The sequence below is a fragment of the Tauraco erythrolophus genome, chromosome 2 (assembly GCF_009769465.1).
Source record: "Tauraco erythrolophus isolate bTauEry1 chromosome 2, bTauEry1.pri, whole genome shotgun sequence".
In the NCBI taxonomy this organism is placed as follows: Eukaryota; Metazoa; Chordata; class Aves; order Musophagiformes; family Musophagidae; genus Tauraco; species Tauraco erythrolophus.
Genome location: NC_141466.1, coordinates 3,308,411 through 3,330,961, shown reverse-complemented (window position 1 = coordinate 3,330,961; position 22,551 = coordinate 3,308,411). Strand labels below are relative to the sequence as shown.

At 38.1% G+C, this 22,551-nt stretch overlaps 1 protein-coding gene across 1 annotated transcript in view; it reads left to right on the top strand.

Annotated features, from left to right (window-relative positions):
• Positions 1-22,551, top strand: part of ADGRG6 (adhesion G protein-coupled receptor G6) — a 120,549-nt gene that overhangs the window by 82,088 nt on the left and 15,910 nt on the right. The window contains exons 10-19 of the mRNA XM_086632026.1: positions 3,978-4,120; positions 5,069-5,183; positions 7,241-7,302; positions 8,735-8,942; positions 9,431-9,596; positions 12,953-13,093; positions 15,850-15,966; positions 17,082-17,127; positions 18,407-18,513; positions 21,320-21,447. Of these exons, the coding sequence (XP_086488152.1) occupies positions 3,978-4,120; positions 5,069-5,183; positions 7,241-7,302; positions 8,735-8,942; positions 9,431-9,596; positions 12,953-13,093; positions 15,850-15,966; positions 17,082-17,127; positions 18,407-18,513; positions 21,320-21,447 (1,233 nt within the window). The remainder of the gene's footprint in view (positions 1-3,977; positions 4,121-5,068; positions 5,184-7,240; positions 7,303-8,734; positions 8,943-9,430; positions 9,597-12,952; positions 13,094-15,849; positions 15,967-17,081; positions 17,128-18,406; positions 18,514-21,319; positions 21,448-22,551) is intronic.

The following is a 22,551-nucleotide window of genomic DNA, read 5'->3' as shown; positions in this document are numbered from 1 at the left end:
TACCTAAAGGGGGCCTAGAGGAAAGCTGGAGAGGGACTTTTTCCAAGGGCATGTAGTGACAGGACAAGGGGCAATGGATTTAAACTGAAAGAGGGCAGATTTAGATTGGATCTAAGGAAGAAATTTTTCACTCTGAGGGTGGTGAGGCACTGGCACAGGTTGCCCAGAGAAGTTGTGGCTGCCCCATCCCTGGAAATGTTCAAGGCCAGGTTGGATGAGGCTTTGGGCAACCTGGTGTAGTGGAGGGTGTCCCTGCCCATGGCAGGGGGGTTGGAACTAGATGATCTTTGAGGTCCCTTCCAACCCAAACCATTCTAAGATTCTATGATTCTAAATCTGGTGGCATCAGCAGAGCATGGCAGTGTTGCCATTTATTTGCGTGTATGCCTGCTGTTTCCCAAATCAAGAATTTTGTCCTTCACCATTAAAATGTTTTCTTTCTGGGACTTGAATGTGACAAAAGTGGAAGGAAGCACTCAGCTTCATATTGCGTCAGCTGTCAAGCTAAAAGGTATTTATTTACTTTGGGAAGCTGGCATGAGTCATTCTGAAAAGTTTATAGAAATTGTTTTCATCATAATATGGAACAGGCTCTTATTACACAGTATACATGTCCTGTGCTCTGAGAGTTTCTCAGGAAACAAATAACAAAGTGGTTTAACAGATTATTTTTATCAGTGCTTCATAATCAATACTTTTCTCTATAATTGTTCAAGATAACTGTAACCAGTTCTACCTCGTCTATCATTGTCCCTTCTGGGGTTTTTTGCCATTATCCCTCCACACAGTCGTGGGTACTAAATATCATTTGGGTTATTTGGGAGTCCTGCAATAGGCAGCACAGCAGTAGCAGTGACTGCTCACTTGTGACTTCTGTTTTGCAGCCAAAGTGCTGAGGTAGGGAGTGACATTGGTATATTAAGTTTTCCTCTTCTGAAGTAAAGGGAATAGATGAATGAAGCCAGAATCTTTTAGGAAAGATGGTTAAGTGCCAGGAGACTCTGGGGCTGAAGTACTGGAGGGCTGAAATCATTGGCAATCCTTTAGGCAATTTCCATGCTTCTGCTAAAAATAAATGCCATAATAAAGTTGTGCCTCGTAATGTACCCGAGATATACAGCAAAAGCCTGCTAATGCACATCCACCTACTGAGGCTGTTGCCATATGTTAAACACTCCACAGAGATAAAAGGAATGTTAGGAGGAACTCAGCATCTCTGGGAGCCAGGGAGGAGCAACCCGGCCAGGGATATCTGGAATTTCTCTGCTAAAATACATCCACTGGGGAAAAAACAGGCCAAGCCAGCAGGTAGTCATATTTTTATCTTTTTCTCCAGCAACATGTTACCAGTAAAACAGCAAATATGGCAAGTAAAAAGAAAAAGTGTACTGGTATTCATCAAAAAAAAAAAAAAGAAAACACAACAAAAATCCCGCCAACCAGGGAATGTGTATTTCTATTTACACATTTCTTTACATCTGCAACAGTGACATGTGTGGAGCATTGAGTTCACGTTCATGATTTCTTTAGGAGTACTGCGTCCAGTTCTGGAGCCCCCAACATAAGAAGGACATGGACCAGTTGGAGAGGGTCCAGAGGAGGGCCACGAAGATGATAAGAGGACTGGAGCACCTTTCCTATGAGGACAGGCTGAAAGAGTTGGGGCTGTTCAGCCTGGAGAAGAGGAGGCTCCGGGGTGACCTTATAGCGGTCTTCCAGTACCTCAAGGGGGCCTACAAGAAAGATGGGGAGAGGCTGTTCAGGAGGGCCAGTTATGATAGGACAAGGGGTAGTGGTTTTAAAATAGAGGGAGGTAGGTTCAGGTTGGATATTAGGAAAAAATTTTTTACTATGAGAGTGGTAGAACACTGGAACAGGTTGCCCAGAGAGGTGGTGGATGCTCCATCCCTGGAGACGTTCAAGGCCAGGTTGGACAAGGCCCTGAGCAACCTGATCTAGTTGGAGATATCCCTGTTCCTTGCAGGGGGGTTGGACTAGATGACCTTTGAAGGTCCCTTCCAGCCCTAACCATTCTATGATTCTATGATTCTATGAGGTTTGGACTTTTCTTTTTTCATTTTTTTCCTAGGCTGAGAGATCATTTTCTGATGCCAGCTCTTTTAATGCCATTTCACTAATGAGAATACTTCCGAATCATTGGTTGGGGTTATTCAGTTTTCAGAATGATGTCTGACAGAAAGAGGTTTAAATCTGCCATTAAAGAGCAACATCTGTACACTAAGCTGCAGTTTTATACTGTACCAGACTAGGCACCTCTGGAATCATAGAATCATAGAATGGTTAGGGTTGGAAGAGACCTTAAGGATCATCTAGTTCCAACCCCCCTGCCATGGACAGGGACACCCTCCACTACACCAGGTTGCCCAAAGCCTCATCCAACCTGGCCTTGAACACTTCCAGGGATGGGGCATCTACAACTTCTCTGGGCAACCTGTGCCAGTGCCTCACCACTCTCAGAGTGAAAAATTTCTTTCTTATATCTAACCTAAATCTGCCCTCTTTCAGTTTAAATCCATTGCCCCTTGTCCTATCACTACATGCCCTTGTAAAAAGTCCCTCTCCAGCTTTCCTGTAGCCCCTTTAGGTACTGGAAGGCTGCAATAAGATCACCCCGGAGCCTTCTCTTCTCCAGGCTGAAAAGTACAACTCTGAGCTGTCATCATGGGGATGACTTTCTTGAGGATTTTTGGAAATGATATCATGGTCTGTCAAGGAAGGGGTACCTGAAAACCCTACTAGCCCTCTCCCACACAGCAGCCATACAGATTTTTTCTCCTGCTCTTCTTCAAGTAGACCACAAACCCCTGTGGCTCACAGCTGCTTCTTGCACGGGGGGCCGCTGGTGGGAGCAGCTGGGTTCGGTGTGTGCCCTGCTCACTCTGTGTGTGCTGGCACTGCTGCCACTTCCCAGGCTGCCAGGAACTGCTCCCACACCACGAAGGTCTGTCTTTATTCAGGCTGCTCGGTATCCAAGGGCAAGGCTAAGACGAAGACAGCCCGAAGCAGGCTTGCTTTTTCCTTCTTTCCACATTTTGACTCCCATAGAGATCCAATGTTCCATGCTTCAGTGGCGTCACCTCCTACTAGCCAAAGCCAAGCAATGCTCTTGGGTACCGACATACTCTCTTCTCCAACATGTGTTTTCTGTGTCCCAGGAGGAAATTTTTGAACCTTCCACTCTGGGCTTCTTTCCTGCATCCTGCTAGAACTGCTTTTCTGTTCATTATTTCCCTTCCAGAAAAGCTATGTTTTTGGACAAGGGTGGGGACTGTTTTATTTCTCTCACAGGAAAGAGACTCGGGCACTTTGAACTACTTCTTATGCCCAAGAAAGTAGCAGTGGGCTACGGTACAAAACAGCTATTAATGCTCAAACTTGAATTACTCATCTGAGCAACTAGACTTTCCTAATTAGGACTAAAACTTTCAGAAGTGTGTCAGGGTGTTTTTCACTCCATCAAAATTTAGACATTTAGATGTTCATTTAAATGTAACATCTGTTTTTCATTAATGTCCTAGTCTTCCTCTGTAGTCGGTGGAGAGATAGGCTTGTCCCATCCTGACAAGTTTTGTAAGATGGGATGAATCAGCTCTTCAGTTCCTAAGCCATCAACAACCAGATTTTTAAATTTAATTAGGGCCCATTTAGAACTCGCAACTCACAAATTTATGCTTTCATCTTTTAATATCTTTTAAAATAATCTAAATCTTCTGAAAATATTTCTTAGCTCTTTTGACCAGATGCTTCTTTAGTGGTAACTAGAGGATGAAATGTCTCACCTGTACTTTCTTGTCGTGGCCCTATGTATTCAAAAATAATCATTTACAGATAATGAGCAACATTGTCTTGGTGACACTGTTCCGTACTCAGAAAACCAGAGTTTGTCAGATATTTTTATTTCCACACATTTGGCCTCTGCTGTTCTGACTCAAACACTCGGATAATTTTCCTTGCAGTTTTGGGGTTTTGGCTCTTCTGGTTTATAATTCTACCAACAACATCAATTTAGAAGAGGAAGACATCCGACAGAAGCTCATAAATAATAATGGGACCATGGAAGGAGGATATAAGCTTCATACTGTGGATGTTGATCCAGTGGGTAAGTAGTTTTCAGCTTTGTAACACCATAGATTTTGTTTGCTTGCCCAGAAATATGCTTGTCCATCTTCTGTGTTAAAATAATCACACACTTCCAAATGATACGACTGTTTCAGATTTTAAATCGTCCTTTTAAGCTTCATTGTTCCACTAATCTCAGAGCTCCGTGCTCAAGATCTCTTTTAACACAAACACAGTCATCCAGATTCCTTTAGTCGGTGTTTTGCTGTCTGATTCAAAGAGGCTGGGACAGTTCCTGGCAGCTCCTCTGGCAGTTGGAGGATAAAGAAGTATGATTTACAGCCAGAGCTATAACGAGACATTTTGGACCTCCAAGACCTCTCATGCCCACTCCTCAACTCAACCCTGTTGTTTGTGCTCCTGACAGCTGCTGCCCTTAATCAGTCTCCTTTTAGCTCTCATCTTTTCCCATTCAACTTCTTCCAGCCAGAGACTGCCCTTCCCTGTGGAGGGAGGAGGTGGGGGCTGGTGGAGTGCAAGTGGACGCAACACGCTTGTCCAATCTTTCCCTCGCACAGCAGCAGTGTATGTCATTCCCTGTGGTGCACCCCTCCGTTGCCACTACTCTATAGATACCAACCTTGCATTTCATTTGAAGACATTAGGAAGAAATTCTTCAGTAGGAGGGTGGTAAGACTTTGGAATAAATTGCCCAGAGAAGTTGTGGATGCCCCCTCCCTGGAGGTGTTCAAGGCCAGGCTGGACGGAGCCTTGAGTAGCCTGATCTAGTTGAGAGGCGTCCCTGCCCATGACAGGGAGGTTGGATTAGATGATCTCTGAGGTCCCTTCCAGCCTGTGCCATTCTGTGATTCTTTCTATGATTCTACAGCTTTGTGCTGTAGACTGGTTGATGAGCTGAGAACAAGAAATGGAAGATGAGCAGACAAAGAAATTTACCGTTAATGGTGATGTATTTTTACTTTTATAGAAAAATGTTTAGCTGAAGAAAACCCTCCGAACTACTTTTGGCCAGATACCAGACCAACTGTGACCAACATCACATTATGCCATGGGAGCTCTGTTCAGACTGCATCAAGAACATGGTAGGTGTTCAAATACCTGAGAAGCTGAGAGCTTCAAATGCAACTTTCTGGTTATATAGTTTAATTGCACCCTCCAAAACGGTTGCCATTGGCTGGTATTGTATTTCAGAAAGATGATTTCTATACTGTGAGAGATTATGTGTGCACAGTAAGAGTATGTACTTGATTGGTAAGAAAAAAAAGCTCATCTGCCACTTCTGTAGGGAATATTGAGGCCCATAATTAATACATGTTGAAAGTCACTATAAAAATAGCACTTTCTTACAGAATGAAGTGACTTTCTTCAAGTCATGATGTCTACGTTACTGAAACCAAAGTTTCACATTTGCTACCACTCTGCTACTACTATCTGACTTGTATAAAAAATTCTCAGCAAAATTCTGTGAAGATATGTGTTTGGTTTAATACAGAACCTCTCATCTCATTAAGGGAAAGTAAAAGAAATCCTGTGAAACAAGCATTTTGCCAGTAGTTAATCATATTGAAGGTGAGAATAATGTCATGCCTAAAGATTTGAACTTGTGTTCTTAAGGTTCAGAATAAGTTTTCCCTAATGTGGACTTTCTTTGTGAACATCTACAAAGATTTAGATACTGTATCTCTATTTGTCATTTGTAAAATGGGAATATTGTTACTTCCTGTGATATATTACCAAAACAATATGGCTTTGATCTCCTTTGACTGCCTGGAACATGGCTATGATGTTGCAATATTAATTAATTTCTTTAGTATTTAGGATGATCACTATCAAATGCAATATAGTAGTCTTATCCACCCACATTGCATCTGGAACATGTTCTGAGAAGACCAGATCTTTTACTTTTTGAAAACAATATGGCAACATGGATATGAATCAGCTTCGAGGTTCTGTGCCAAACAGGAAAGAAACCAGCATTATATTTAACTAACTCACTTCCTCAGCCTCTTAACCTTGCACAAGAACTCTTGGGTTCTGATTGACCGACTTTTGTTGTAGAGTGAGTAGTGCAGAATTCAAATTGTTTTTATGTCAGAGCCTCAGAATCATTAAAAATTAAGGCTTCTGGCCTTTGCTGCCCTGGTATTGCTTATCTTTATTGTTCATTTGTGGTCTACACAATACCATTGATTGTCTGTGTACAGCACTTCTCGTAAAAATATTGCTGTGTTCTGCACTGTGCTATGGTTTCCTCACCTCTGCCTCCACCAGCTTTTGCTGATATGGAGCACAGGTGGGATGTGTTTTGAGAGAAGAGGAAGCTCTTCTAATGGTCTCTTCTAGTCCGGTGCATCCCACAGTAGAAGGTTACCTGCTAGTGGGCTGTTATAATGAAGATGATCAACTGAGGAGTAACTTTATTCTATCATGTGCTGAGTGAAAGGGTCATTTTTCCCATTGTCCATCCTGCCTTTGCCATGCTGTGATAACATGATTGTCTTTAAAGAAAAATGAGGAAAAAAGATGTTTGATTTTGGAGCCATATCTGAGTATTTTGCTATGGTAAGACTTTTTTTAAAAAAAACATTTTGAAAAAAAATCTTTATTCTTTTAATATAAAATATCTTTTAAATATCTGCCCCTCATCTCGAACCTGGATCTGATGGTGACCTGCCCTAGTTTTGGTGGCACAAGTTTGTATCTTCACATAGCTCCTGGGCATGTTCTTCTGAGAGGTATTGCAACTTGCTATTGACTTGATCAAAGCCATTTGTATCAAAGGGAAATTATAGAAACAGCATCTGATTAGGCCACAATAGGGGCATAATAGTTTGTGTCAACATTTGGATCTTTCCTGATACACGAGGCCAGAATTTCCACTGATGTAGTTTATCAAATCAGTATAGGAATCAACTGGGAATTTGTTCAAAAGAACTAGGGTTTGTCTCAGCGTTGTCCCTGTATTGATTGCATATTTCCACTGTCAAGCATACATATTTCATTTTACTAGGGGCCATGTTGCTAGGAAAATTGTGAATTGAGAAGCGTGGACCACTGTGACACCTATAAAAGAACTCTGAAACACTTACATAGTTTTACTTTTGTATTTCATGTGAATTTTGTCATTTTTCCTCTTTAGCTATTTGGGTCTGCAGAATTATACATCATACTGGGGCCAGCCTGATCTTAGAAATTGCACAGGTGGGTATATTGCTGCTGGTCTTTGGCTAAAGGCATAGCTTTGTAGACTTTGGTTATTGCTTACTATAAGGAAGTTACATTAAGGGAGAATATTTTCCTCCTTTATGCTAAGTTGCTTAGAATCTTTCTGAAAAATCAGTGCAAAGTAAACATCTGAACTCTGCGAAGTGCACCAAGTAGAATTAAGCCCACCCATGAAAAGCTCTGGGTACCAATTAATGAAATAAATCAAACTCTTCAGGTAATTTAAGCAAGGATAGAGGCAAATTTTTAAATGTTTCCAGTGCCTGTAGGTGCCAGTGGAAAGACTCCCACTCTTCACTGGGCTTACGATCAGACATTTTCAGATTTATTCTCAGTTTGCAAAATACCCCTTGATGTCATCCTGGCCTTAAAGGGGTAATAAAATGAATAGACAACAATTTTATGGCCCCCTTTTTTAGTGCCAGAACTAGTGAGGAGAGTGATACTCCTATAAGCAACTCAGAGCACCTCCAGTAAGCTCCTGTTCTGAACTTCTTTCTTGGAGAAGTCTCTTTTTCTCTCTCCACTGATAGAGGGGTCCTCAGGAGCCTGGTTACCTCACTTAGTTGATGGAGTACTTCCAGCCAGGCTATATGAAAACGTCGTTTCATGTAAAATGAACATTCTATAGTAAATGTAGCAAAAGCTGTATTATAAACCACAACTTTAAAAAGACACTGATTAAAGAAGGCTGATCTTCTTTCCAAATCTCATTTGCAAATTCAAATAAATCTCAAATATTTCGTTATTGTAAAATGTTAGTGTTTACACTAGTTTTCTGTGCAGGTGGCATCAAATTTACAGTTTAACATGTGATTTACAGTAATTTTTTGCCATCAGACACACTATCAAACTCTCCTTACCAGGAAGATTCTTCTCGTGAAATTTGCTGGTGTGTTGTGCTTGCCAGCCCTCTGAGCGAGAGTACGATCCTCTGAAGGAACTGAAACATTTACACTGGGGTCAGACTTTCTCCCCAAAGCCTAAAAAAATGAATATTCTGTCAGTTATAGTGACTTGAGAAGCATTTGTTTCACTTCAAGAGTGAAACTGTTTTTCCCAGTGAAAAAAAAAAAGGATAGCATAAGGAGAAAAAAAGAGAGAAAATATGCTTTCGATTTCTTGCTTCCTTTTTTTTCTTTCAATCAGCCTTTTCAATAATTGTTTGGATTTACAAATGCAAATCAAATTAAGGAAAAGAAAGGCACAGCCAATGAGAACGGTGTATAATAATCAGCAGGTTCTATATACTTTTTCATAAAATTACAAATTTGATAAAATGATAGTAAGTACCACAGGACGTGCTTTAGCTTTCAACAATGAAGATAAAAATTTGTATTTCTGAATTACTTCAGGACTGATATGCCTTATTTTCTCTTTTTACTTCATTTTTCATGTATGCTTACAGAAAATGCAGCTGATATAGCCAATCAGCTTCTAAATCTCACTGGTGAAGGGCAGCAGCTAACCTCAGACAAAGTAAATGATGTTGTTCAGAAGCTCAAAAAAATTGTGAACGATGAAGAAATTGACCAATCTCTGGGTTCTACCGTGGTGACAATTTTTTCCAATATTCTGAACAGTTCAGACAGTGTGTTGGCAGCATCATCTTCAGAGTAAGTACTTCTGCATTTGAGACAAGCTTTTGAGAGCAACGTGCAAGGTGGGAAGGATTCACCCTTCCATATGTAGACAAACAATTGCAGTACAAAAATCGAACTTTTCTGATTTCCAGCAAAAATAATTTTCCAAATTAGATATACAAATATTTCTTCTTGTACTAAAATTAATGTGCATGACAAAGGTAAAGTATTTGGAAAAGAAGTCTCCTGATACGTGACACAGCATAGGTTTAAGTATTGCTGAAAAATTATTTCAGGACCAGTGATACGTAGTCAGATAGTTTCTGTCAATCAAAAGCATTTGTTTTCAACAGAGATACATAAAATTATGGCCTGACAGTCTTCTTGTGAACACACAGATGGGTGATACAAACACAGTCAATAATAAAAGGATCATCTTAAACATGGAGTGTATACAGAGTATGGTTTGTGGTTATTTTTCCTGTATTCAATTTTTAGAATAATTTTATTTCTGTCTTTAGAGCTCTAAAAACTATTGATGCCTTGGCTTTAAAGATCCAGTTCACTGGGCCCTCCATGAGTATTTCAACACGAAATCTCGCACTTGGAGTGTCTTCTATAAACTCAACTTCATTCAAAGGTGGTTCTTTCAGTGTCAGTCCACAGAATAATGCATCGGATTTCCAGGTATGGAACAAGCAGTCGTATTTGAACATGAAATGTGCCTGTTGTTCCAAGTGTGTTTGCTGTGGTTCCTATAAAACCACTTACAACTCCCAATTCTCCCCCTACTTTCTATTTCCTTTTTCCTGCAATCACCCAAACAGATTTATGTAGTATTTCCTTGAGTGTTAGAAAACCCAGATAAACTTACATGTTCCACACGGATGAAAGGTAATTTGCATACAGATCCAGAAGAGACTTTATCATTTTTAGTTTTTTTTTTTTTAAACTAATGAAAAGGGAAAATAATCTTTAACAGTCTGCTGTATTACCCATTGTACAGTAACTAACAATTTGATTGATACATTTCAGCTTTAGAATAAAGACACCTAAATGTAGCTATCTACATGTAGATTTCTGCAGGTACAGCAGGTCTTCAATCTTCTAGTATACTTTAAACACCTACTGTGAACAGAGACCTAAGGCTGATCCAGTTGTCCACATGTAGCTTGATAGGCTTGTGCCATTTGAGATGTCCGAGGCTGTTCAAGACATTCCCATGGAGCTCGACCAGCCTAGACATGAAAATAAAAGAAACACAGATCACTCAAAATGCAGAATGGTCTCCAGTACTACAGTATCTAGACAGGCTGCTATAGTTAAGATATTTGTCATCATGTCAAAAAAAATTTGTTCTTTTTTTTCACAAAAAGAAAAAGAATAAAAAAAGAATAAAAAAAGCTCAGACATCTAAAAGCTGTGCAGTAGCATTTGAGATGCACATGAGCACCTATTGGGATAGTCCAAAGGTTCTGCTGAAATCAGTAGCAATGAGATATCTAGACTTTTTAAATTTAACTATGTGCCTATCTGCATCTTATGGCACCTAAATGCTTTTAAAAATGTAGTGCAATATATTTTTTTCACAGTTATATAATAAGTCTATGACAGAGGTAATGTAATCTCAGTTTCCTTAGTTAGGAGTCTAATTGTTGAAGTACAGTGAGCCTTTCTTGGAGAAACACATAGAAAAGATTAAATGGAAAAATTAAAAAAATTACTATTGTTTGGGCCAGAGGAACCAAATCTGAATCCAAGCAAAACATGGCATTAAGAAAATGGTTAAAGACTAATCATTAGAGTATAAGCATCTTATGGGACCAAATAATTCCCGCTGCAAATTGGCAAGACAACAATCTTAATAAATATCTGATCATTTTATAAAATGCTATGTACTGTAAAAATCAAAAAGAGTAGCGAAGGCAGTACTAAAATAAAGTAGTAGTAATATAATAAGCTGCAGGCTTTTTACATGCTGTGTTTATAGACTTTGGATCAAAACTCAAATGCTAGGTTAAATAGATTCAAATGGATTTAATGTAATTGAGTTTTCACATATTTATATTGATAGGCATTTTGGCTAAAAATTCTTTGAATCAATTTTATTCGAAATTTTTGATGATCGTGAATCTAATTTTTTTTGCTCTCTTATTAATGAAGCTCAATAGCTGATTGTTCTTTGATTGTTACCAAAGGAACGTTTCTCCTCCAGATTTCATCCTGTATTTATGGAAAGAGGAAAGGAAAAATTCTGAAGTCAGGTTTGGGATGTTCGCATGTATAATAAGAATTACCATCTGTGGCTTGAGGACATCCAGGAATTTTCTTGCCCAGGAATCATTTATTACAGCACTGTCTAAATAATCATAAAATCCAAACTCTGTCAAACTATTTATAATGTTCCTACTGGAACATGGGTTTGTTCTCAGACTTTTACATTTCCAACAGCTGATTGAAAATTCTTAACATCCTTCCTACCAGAAAAGTCTGCAACAGCTGTGGTCTCTGTTTATATTTTCCATGCCTATCAGGACAGATACTTGCTATCCCTGCTGGAGGGAGATTCCCTTGTGAAAGTCCAGGTTTTTCACCAGTGATGCAATGATCTATCCCAGGCTCATCAGAGAGCATTAAACTCTTCAAGCTGCATGTCAGAATGTTTCCAGATTTTTTTCTTAAAGTAGATATCAAGCAAATGTATCCATGGCAATATGGAAAGATTCTATTTCAGTCCCCTGTGTCTTTCTCTTTCTTGCCAAACCTTTGACTGCTGGGCTTTGGTGATTCATATTATTAAATTGTTCCTGTAATATATCCGTACTTCTTTATAGAAGCCTCTTCCACTCTGTTTGCAGACAATACCTAATGGGACATCTTTACCACGCACATGCTTTCTGTTTAATGTGGCAGAATTATCCTTTGAAAACCTTTTATTCAACTGCATTTAGCCCCGTCGGGAGATATCTGGGAACCACTTCTTATTTCCAGGGGCACCTGTTATTCACAGTAAATCAGTGAAAATTTAGAAGTTAAATAAATCTGTTATTCACAGTAAATCAGGGAAAATTTAGAAGTTAAATAAATCTATATCAGTAGCCTATGGCTTTTAACTTTCTGTTAAATAATGGTGCTTTTAGAATCACATGATTGATCATGAGAGGCATAAATCCATGACCAAGTTGCCTCTGGAGGAGTCAGGAGTGTGAGTTTCCTTATCTCAGTAAAATTCTTGAACACTTTTACTATAGAGTCACTGAGAGATGGATTTCTCCCCTTCCTTTGATGGGCAGGGTGGCACACCTTGAGCATGCCATGGTGCGAGAACGTGCAGTCATAGTGTTGCTGCCTGCAATGGTAGCTAATGAAATGCAGGTTTGCATCCTCATTTATTTCCTGCTCCCTTGTTACATCCCTGTGCCATAGAGGGCTTTCAGCTGTCTGACACGTTGCCAGTATAGGTGAAGCTTCTATTGATGGCAGAAAGTGTCTTTCTTTGTGCTTCATAGCACGATAAATGTAGAGAGGTGGCACTAATCATTATTTTAAAATCTCCCTTCTGTAACGGGGAAACTAGAAAAGCTCATAAGAGAATTAATTCACATGTATAGATCAAGCCAAATAATACAACTCAAGAAAGAAGGATTCAGAGTGTATTTTTCAGTTCCAAACATTGTTTGGTATGAGAAAAAGTATCTTGAAGGTTAGTAAAAATTATTGTGACTGCCGTTATTGCAATCTCATTCTTTCCAAATCATCGTTATAGCAGTGGAGGAGTTTGTTTATTTGTTTGCTTTATCTAATACCTTTCTGTAGCAGAAGGCTGATCTCATGTTGGAAGGGTGGGAAAACCTCCTCAGCCTTTTATTTATTGATTAATTGATTGATTGCATCAACTTTTACATAGGTACAGGTCATATTAGTGTTGACTGGTTCTAGTTCTCTGTTTAGGTATCTTTGTGTAAGGATGTGAATCCAGTTGTGGACCATGGATGGTTTGGTTTTTTGTTTGAACATGTTCCTCTGTTGTTTTTATTTAACAGATAGATTTTGACAAAGATCAGACAAACGCCTACGCTTCTGTTGTTCTGCCACCAAGTTTACTGAAGAATTTAAGCCAAGATGAGTTTGAAGTTATATCCAGGGCTCAGTTTACTTTCTTCAATAAAAATGGTCTTTTTCAGGTAAACTTTAATGTGTTTGAAGTCATTTCAGTTAGGGCAAGTCAAAAGCAGCTGCTAAAAGTTTCCTGTAGTGTAATCATTTAACGGCATCTCGTGAGTTATAGGAACGAGAAGGTGATAGCACTAGAGTCAGTGTTACGTTCAGAGTGACAAAATAGCTGGAGTGCCCAAGTCGAATTCAAGTCAGTGATTTGACTGCAAATTCCTGTCACATGAGATAAACTTTTTCTCAAGATGATCTATGGAAAACTGGATCCCAGCTGCTTATAATCAGAGTAAAGTAGAAAGGCCTCTTAAAGGGCATAACTTCTGTTAAAATGCACGAATGCATACAATCATAGAATCATAGAATGGTTTGGGTTGGAAGGAATCTCAAAGGTCATCTAGTTCCAACCCCCTTGCCATGGGCAGGGACACCCTCCACTACACCAGGTTGCTCAAAGCCTCATCCAACCTGGCCTTGAACACTTCCAGGGATCTCCTTGATGTTCAGTGGAGCCAGGTTCTTTTCTATCAGGAGGGAATTTGGCCTGTAACACTGCCAAGTACTCTCTCTTTTCCTTAGAAGAGTTGGTTGGCACTCATATCTAGCTGACTACTTATATTCAGTTGGAAACTCTGGGCTGATGGTCATCAGCCGGAGAATATTTGTTTCTATACGTACTATTCTTCTTTTCATATTAGTATTCTCATAAGCACAATGTGTTTTAATATGGAATAAGGATAACAATACTTGTACCTGAAAACTAAAGTGACTCAGGTAGTTTTAATTTCTTCCTCTTTGGGTCCCATCACATGATAATTTTAAATAGTTGCTGTATGGTAGATGCCAAAAAAATTAGGAAGAGTTTGCCGCTGGGAAAAAAAAAAACAACCAAAACCATACCTATTTTGAAAAAAATAATGAGTTAATGAAGAAGGAAACATTGTTTCATAGTGAACCGTAGGCTGAGCCTCAGAAGACTTGAGTTTGTTTTCCCATTAGTATTTAAAGTGACCTTTGGCTCTTGTGCATCCGCAGAACTCTGTAGTATTGTATTGTCCCTATATTATCGTTTTTATTGGCAGTGTATCCAGATTCTTCAGATAATCTAGGCAAGAAAATACCCATGACCCTCAGTTGCCTTCTGAAATACACTCCAAAGTATCTTTAACTATTTAAAATAGGGTTCATTTTAATCCTACTTTTGAGAAAAACAGGATGGATATATTTCATAAAGAAACCAGAAGAATACAGATGTAGGCTTGTCATAATGGCTTAAAATCATATAAAGTCAGAATGTGTCCTTTAATGGTGCTAGAATATGTTTCTAAGGGATACTTACTAAGTCACTGAAAAGCCAAAACCAGAAAAATTTGCGCTTAAATTTGCAGCTAAAATACCTTCCATTTTTTTTGTATCTTTTTCAAACTATTCATGGGTGAGATGTTCAACAGAATTAATTAAAAATGTGTAAAACTCACATTTTAGTAAGTCTAAAAATAGTCTTAAAAAATAAATAAGTAAAGGCTAAAAATAAAGCCTAAAAATAAATTGATCCACATGCCATCTCAAACCCAATAGCTTTATCCATTAGTATAAAAGTATTTCATAAATATATTTATTCCATTTGCAATTAAAAAAAAAAAAAAACTAATGCTATCAGCTGTATTCTTTATAATCATTCAACATAACAGTGAAACATCATACTTTTCAGCACTGGAGGTTTTGGGGGTTTTTTCAACTGAGAGAATGCTAGTAAGTTTTATCTTATCCTTCAATAAAATCTGATGGTTACATTATTTAGAAGACGATATGAAAAAATGATGTAAGGGATTCATTTCACAAAAGGCAGATGTGTTCAATATACATACTTATGCCTGAACTGTTGTATATAAGTTGCCTTCAAAGCCAGTCGATGGAAAAGAATGGACACCATTGAGGTGTGACTCGGAGGGAAAGTGAGTGGCGATAGATTTCATTTGACCTAACATTTGCTGCTGGCAGTGACCAAGTTTTCCAGCTTCCCATGAGGCCAGCCAGGCATGCAACTCTGCAAGTTTTAATGGAAGATCATCTAAAGAAAATAGTATTTCCAAAGCACTTGCATTTTAATGAATCATCAGTTTCCAAGGAAGACTTCTCTTTTCGAAAGTTCTCAACCTGGTACTTTTTCACTGCAGGTTAGAAATGGCATTGCTCAGTGATAACGTCACTCTTTTAGTTAAATTCCCATCAAATAAGACCTTGTTGAAAATATTATCTCCTCCAGTATGTAACTGTTCTTTGAATTTGTTTACTGCTTCTTAGTCATTCATTGTAAGATGGAGGATAATTTGGCTACTATACACAGAAAACAGGTTGTTCTCCAAAAAATTTACATCTCCTAAAAAGGATAGCGTTGACAGTAAGATAAGAAAGCTAGTTCATTCTTGCTTAGGGAAGTGAGCTAATCGTATCATGGATTGTTATCTGCTACATTGTTTGAGTTATGATTTTGTTGGCCTCAGGCACAATGATTAAAAGAGGAATTTATGCCTTCTAACCTCTCTCTGTAATTGTGCCTATATATGTTTATAAGGAAAATAGGGAAGCTTCCATGAGGCAAACCCATAATTTGATTTTATAAACATAATGTTCTTATATTGCGTGATCGAAAGTGTAGAAATGCTGACAATTTATTTATTCTGGCATGCTGCAAAAATGAAACTGTGTGTGCTGGCTTTATGTTGTGTGCTATGTAAGAATTCATTATATTCTTCTGAATCTTTCAAAGGATGCGGAAAATCCTGCCAATTTGACTAGTTTTGTGGTGGCATGCAGTATTGGAAACATAACCATTCAGGATCTTCAGGACTATGTGACGGTTACAATTAAACATACCAAAATTCAGGTAAGACAAGACTGATTATTCGGGGAAACAGGAATGCAGATTATATATAGTAAAGGCTGAGCAGATAGCCTGATTGGATGGATTTTGAGTATGAACATAAACTCAAATGGAAATAAAAACTCTAGAACAAAAGTGAGCAAAAAGTAAAAGCAAATAACCTCTCCCATCCTCACACATGCCTATTCCATTCATGATCTAACATTTGTCTGAAAAACTGTTGATTCTGCTACTCAGAGGCAATTTCTGTGTCAAAAACTGGAGGCAAAACCTCTGTTTATGATTATGTTCATCACCAGTGAGCAGGGACACGATTTATTACGCTGGAGTTTTAAAATGGCTTGAATTCTTTGATCAAACATGAATATCTTTGTTAATAGTTCCCAAAGTTATTTTGTTGTTATGTGGGTTTTGCCAAAGGAAGAACGGACAGAACCACGTTGTTAAAAGATGACTACAATCAATTTAGGGAAATATAGACCAACTGCAACCTTTTGGCACATACTGTTTCAGTTAAAAACCATGTGAGCTTGACCCTGTTCTAAGCCATGTTGTCAGCAGCTGCTCCAAAAGAGATAAGAGCCCTGGAGAAGTTAAGAAAGAAGGTGTTAAAATGCAATAATTAAGTAAATTGTTTAGGTAATGAGAACCTGGTTTGGAATTTTCAAGGTTCGATTAACTTTACCTTGCATTTCATTATAATATTTATTTTAAGGTCAGGTAAAACAACCTTCACTTGACTTCAGCAGGCTTTTGCACATTTTCAAGGTCAGTTACTGAGAATTCCTGAGGAAGTGAACATAAAAAGTATTGAGACTCTGTAAAGTCATTGTACTCACTGGTAACTTCAGTGAGACAACAAAACTTCAGTATTCCGAGGATGTGGAAAAGGAACAGCACAGAGGAACCGTGCTCCAGGGTTCATAACCTGGGCACATCTGTCTTTCTAGCAGAGTAAGTTCTAATTTGACTCAAGACAAAATTTCAACAATCCAAATGATATTTATTCTTCTTCTGACGAAATGAAAAGATATGCAGTAAAACATTTGTTGTAAATGTATATGTTGAATTTTATGTCTGAAGAGGTATATAAAGTCTACTTTTGCATGTGTTCTCAGGAAGATCCTAAACCTACCTGTGTCTTCTGGGATATGAACAAAAATGGTAAGTTTAAAAATACTAATTTCTTTTATATGGGAATAAAAGTGTCTAAGTTTTTTAATTGGTCACAGTCTTGGCCTTTTTTGCTTCTTAATCAATCCCAGCAGAATAAGATGAAGTCTTTAGATTGCATCATTTCTTCTGTTAGTACAGCTGCTTGTAAGAGCAGATTTTAAATATTCTTTCTTAAAGGTTTTTTTTTTATTTATTTTTTTTAACATTTTAAATTTTTAAATTAATATTCTCTACTTTTCCGTATCTGATGGCAGTTTTTCACTGATCTATCTGATCTGTCTGCACGTGCAAATTAAATAGTAATGCTCCTCAGACACGTGAATGATTCTTAGCCATACTTCTAACTGGTCATTTTTAAAATGTTGGGTTATTTAATTGTGACATTGTGCCTGTTACAAATCTCAAGCTGTTTTTTCTTCTGTGGAAGTTAGGAACTGCCTTACACAAACGTCATCCACCTTGTAAATGGGTGACAGTCGGCGTGATGAGATCCCATACGGAGACACATATTAACAAGGCAGCATTTTAGCTCATTCTTCATTGCTACTGCCTAACCCCTGTGAACTCGAGCTCTTCATCCATTGCACAGACAAAGCCATGCTCTGGGCTGATTTTCCAGATCCTTCTGTTTTAGAGATCACTCCTGAGGTGTTGCTCTTCCTTACAATGAGAGAGAGAGAGAGCAAAGTCACTCCCCTTAGCAGTAGGATTTCAGGTGGAGGAGTTTAGTACAGAGGGTCTTGCAAGAAATAAAATTTACCATCTAAAGTTGTATTTGGAATCAGGAAATTCAGACAGAAGAACTGAGGAGAATGCAGAAGGATAAAAAAAGAGAAAAAAAAAAAAGACCCTAGCTAGGAAGCTAAGCTCAAGAAGCACATCAAAGGAGAAACACACAGGGAGGAAACTATTCTACTGTTCTCAGTGGCTGCTTGAGTGGGGGAGTTTTAGGTGGTTTTGGAACATTTTCACAGTCTTTTGAGAGATTCTGTCTTAAATTTGAGGTAAAGTTACAGAGCCAGTCAGATAATTTGCTGGATTTTGCCTGGAGTTGTGCAAAAATGTCTTTAAGATTTCAGAGAATATGAACTGTTTCACAAAATTAGTTCATATTTTAGCAGGGAATAATGAAAGGAGAAGTCATTGGAAATACAAATTTTACTTTTTAACATTTAATTTTTAAAAATAAAATCTTTCTACTTCTTTTTTTGGAATGGCCTTTTCAGGTTTACGGTTCAGTACGGTGTCTCCTGTTTCATTTCCACAGATGGCAATGGTGGCTGGAACCCTGAGGGGTGCGAAGTGGACCCAGAGTCCAATGAAAATGAGACCATTTGCTTATGCAACCACCTCACACACTTTGGGGTCCTAATGGTAGGCAAACTCACCCTTCATCCAAGTTATCTTTCCTAGGAACTGCAATGCAGTTTTTGTCTTGAGTCAAGACAACTCTTGGTTTTTTTTGCTGGGGTTATTCCTTTTGCACATGATTTTTATATATAATAATGATACATCATTTTCCTCCTTATTGTCATAAAGTTATATTTTCATAACAAAACAATTAGTGATAAGGATTCAGGAATGAGGTAATGAATAGAGTTAGTAATGAAAGATGTTTATTATTATTACTATTACTATTATGTTCTTTACAAGTGGTTAAATATTATAAAATATAAAGTAAAACATGTCCATAAGAGTATTCTAAATTTTGAAAATACTATGCCACAGAAGACCTGGAGTTGAGGCTTCTGAGCAATACCAAAGTACAAATAGCATATTGCAACACCCAACTACAAAGGCAGGACATGGCTGGATGAAAAAGAGAGATGAGGACTGTAAAACCAAGGCCCAAATACTGACACTGCCACTAGTGAAACAGAAAAAAAAATATCTTAATGAGTCCTAAGGTGTAGGGGGTCCCTATCATTTCCCTTAAAAATATAATCTGACAAAAATGACCTGCCACTGAGACAGGAGGGTATAACAAGAGGGAAGAAAATGGAAACAAGTCTAGGTTTATTTGAAATTTCAAGATTAGGAAAGTGGGAAGTTGTTTGCAGAAAAAAAAAAGTAGGAGAAAAAGCTGAAGTGCTATTTCCAGAATAAAAAAAAAAAAAAAAATGAGAGAGACTCATATTGTCACGGAAAACAGTCAAGGAAAGAAAAACATCCTACAGTCAGTAAAACTGCTAATGAGGACAAAAAGTCAAGGGAGAAGAATGATTCCCTTTCATCCTGAGATTCAAGAGGCTAAACTGCCCCTTGCAAACTTATGTTGCAAATCTGACAAAATTTATGTTTGTCTAACGTTGAAAAGTATAAAGCACTATCTTCTTTCGAGAACTGTGTAAACCCATATTTGCTGTTTTCTCACAAATGGCTTGAATCAGCTTTGGGGATGCTTTGCAGCACAGGTCTTCTCTTGGAAAAAATCTGCCCTCCGAGGGCTGGTACGAAATGTGTAGCTCGTACTCAGAGCCTGAAGCGAAGTCTCCAGACTGGGATAGGTCAAGCATAGACTATCAGGCAGGAAGAAGAAAAAGGAAACCATATAGAGCACTTCAGCTTCAGTAGCATGATTCCTCTAGCATCCAGGTCCCTCCAGCAATTTTCACGTGCAAAGTGTTTTCAAGAGTAAAAAATCCCAACATGAAAAATATGGAACTTCTATCTTAACATTTGATGGTTTTTTTACACGCAGTAGTGGGCTGGCACATTTTTTTCCCATCTAATATTAACATTCTTCAGCCTCTAAGATATATCTGAAGAAAAGATGGTTGCTGCTGATCACAGCAATGCTGTGGAAGTATTTGGGTTTTGATTTAACTCGTTGCAATGGCACATAGGGATTAACCTCACAAGGCAGCTGCTTGCACTGACTTTTCCAGCTTTTGCCTTCCAGAGCCTTCTTAACAGAGCTACTCCCTTCACGTCGTGCTCCGATGTAGATATGAAAAAGCCACAAGCTTTTTGTCTTTTTCCAAGCTAAATTGTGGTCTTGTTTCACTTTTCATCCTCGAAGGGAGAAAAAAAAGGGCTTTCTTTAGGATATATTCAATGAGTCCCTTCTCTTCCCCAAACGCTTTTGTAGCAGTAGGAAATAAGGCAGAAGTTATTTGAATTCAGGCTGTGGTCCAGTAGATTTTTACACAGTTTTTACCCTTTTAATTGCTTTTCCATTTGGATAATCTTTTCTGACTTCAATTTAATAGCTAAATTCTTCTCAAATAACACTCTCCTCATAGATATAAGTTGTCATATAAGGTTGGGACAGGGTATAAAAAACTTCATACAGCTCCTTCCTTTTCCTGTGAAGAATGGCAATTTCTGCAGCATTTTGTTGGTTTCTTTTTGCTGGATAGTTTTGCTAGGGACAAGTTACATTGGCTGTAGAATAGACACACCATTAGATGTTGGTATTTGCACACATTTACTCCACAGTGATATAGATCCAAACAGTCCTATTTTTTCTTGTCCTTAAAAAAGGAAATGACACTGGCATTTATTCTCAGACGGTACTATGTGGCAATTACAGTTGGACAGAAAACTGGAAAAAAAGTCCTCAGAATGTTCCTGCTTCATTTCCAGGGTTTTTTTGAAATGTTGTCTTTGTCACTATTTTTCTGACCGATTCTATTTATAACTGTAGTTTGCATGTCAAAACAGACCATAAAACCAAAAAGCATTATCTTGCCCTTGGTTTCACCTGTAGATGATTAGCTACGTGGACTCTTAGGAACTTTTAATAACAAGAAGTGATGTCAGAAACTGCCCAGAATGGTGCACGTTTCAGTATGAATACTTTTAAATTACATCTTCTTCAAGAGAGTTGTCTATAAGCAACAGAACTAAAAAGTTTGTTAAAGGGAGATTTTTCCAGAGAAGGCCTTTTGAATTCCTGGTACTGAATTAAAAGGATCAGTATCAGCCTCTGTCTATCTGCTGATCCCAGCAGTTGCAATACTCGAAGCACAATGTTTTCAAGAGCTATGGGAAGGAAGTGAGAGGTGTAACGACTATAAACCAAGCACACTCAGTAAACATGAACCCTGGTGTCAGGGTTATAGTGGTGTTGCCAAAGTCCTTTTGAGTTTTACTTGACTGATGACCAAGAAAGAGCATTATGCTCGTGGGAAAGGTGTTTGCTCTAACTGATGCCTCTTCCTCCTTTTACACACAGGACCTTCAGAGAACCAGTACGCAAATAGACCCACAGAATACCAAGGCCCTCACCTTTATCACTTACATAGGCTGTGGGATATCTGCTATATTTTCAGCTGCAACTCTTCTGACATATATTGCATTTGAGTAAGTATTAGTTCCGTGAAGAACATCACAAAGGAAGTACCTGTATGTGATCAATAAATTAAATTAGTTCTATGCTTGGTGTGGTTTGTTTGTCTAGGAAGGGAAATCTACATTTTTAAAAAAAAAAACACTGCAAAATCGTGGTCACAATGTTGTAAGTGGGTATTTTTTTTCAAGGGGACATAAGTTCAGACTCTTTCCTCCTGTTTTCAATGTGTTGTGCTGCTCAGGTGGCGCAACAAGGCTAATATGTCTCAAAATTTTCTCTTTTGGGTTTACAGTATCCTGTAGATTCTGAACAGATACGTATTATTTTAAAACCTGCAATCAGGCTGTTTGTAAAAACAAAGGAAAACTTGCCTGTGCGAGCATAACAAGTCCTAAGTACAAAAAGAGAAATTCCAACTAGAAAATTATATTCTAGACCCCTTCAGAAAGAAGTGGGAAGAGAAATAAAATGAAGATAAATCGTGAAGTGTTACAACAATTTCAACAGCAGTCCTGCTGAAATGCAACAATTACTCAAGGGAATGCAAAAGTTTTGAAGTGATACAGTTCTGTGAATAGTGAAAAGAGAAAATGAAGTCATAGCAACACAAAGGAACCATTCTGCCTGTAACAGCACAGGACAGAGTAGCTGCTAAAGAAGGATAGTTTGCTGTGGGGAGCGGGCAGGGAAAAGGGGGTTTTCAAGTTCTAAATATCTGTAATGATTGGATTCCTGTTGCATTACCTATGGTGTAATGTTCTGGTTTGAGATGACAGAAATTGTTGCTTGCCCCTCGGTTCATACATTTCAACATGCATCAGTTAAAAAAGAAAACTGACTTGATCTTCAGCCTTCCTAAGATCCTCTTAAACAAAACAACAACGCTTCCCAAAAAAAATAAACAACACAGAAAACAGCAGTAAGCACTGGACAATATGTTCCAAAAATTAAGCAAAAATTAACTTATAAAATGATCGGAGATGAGCTGCTAGCCAGCTGTGTTTTGAAATTTTTTTTTTTGATTTTCTTCAATTTTCATTTGAAGTACAAACCACATTGTATTATATTTAATTTCAAAAGTTTTTAATCATAAATCAGTTACTAAAATTTTGTGA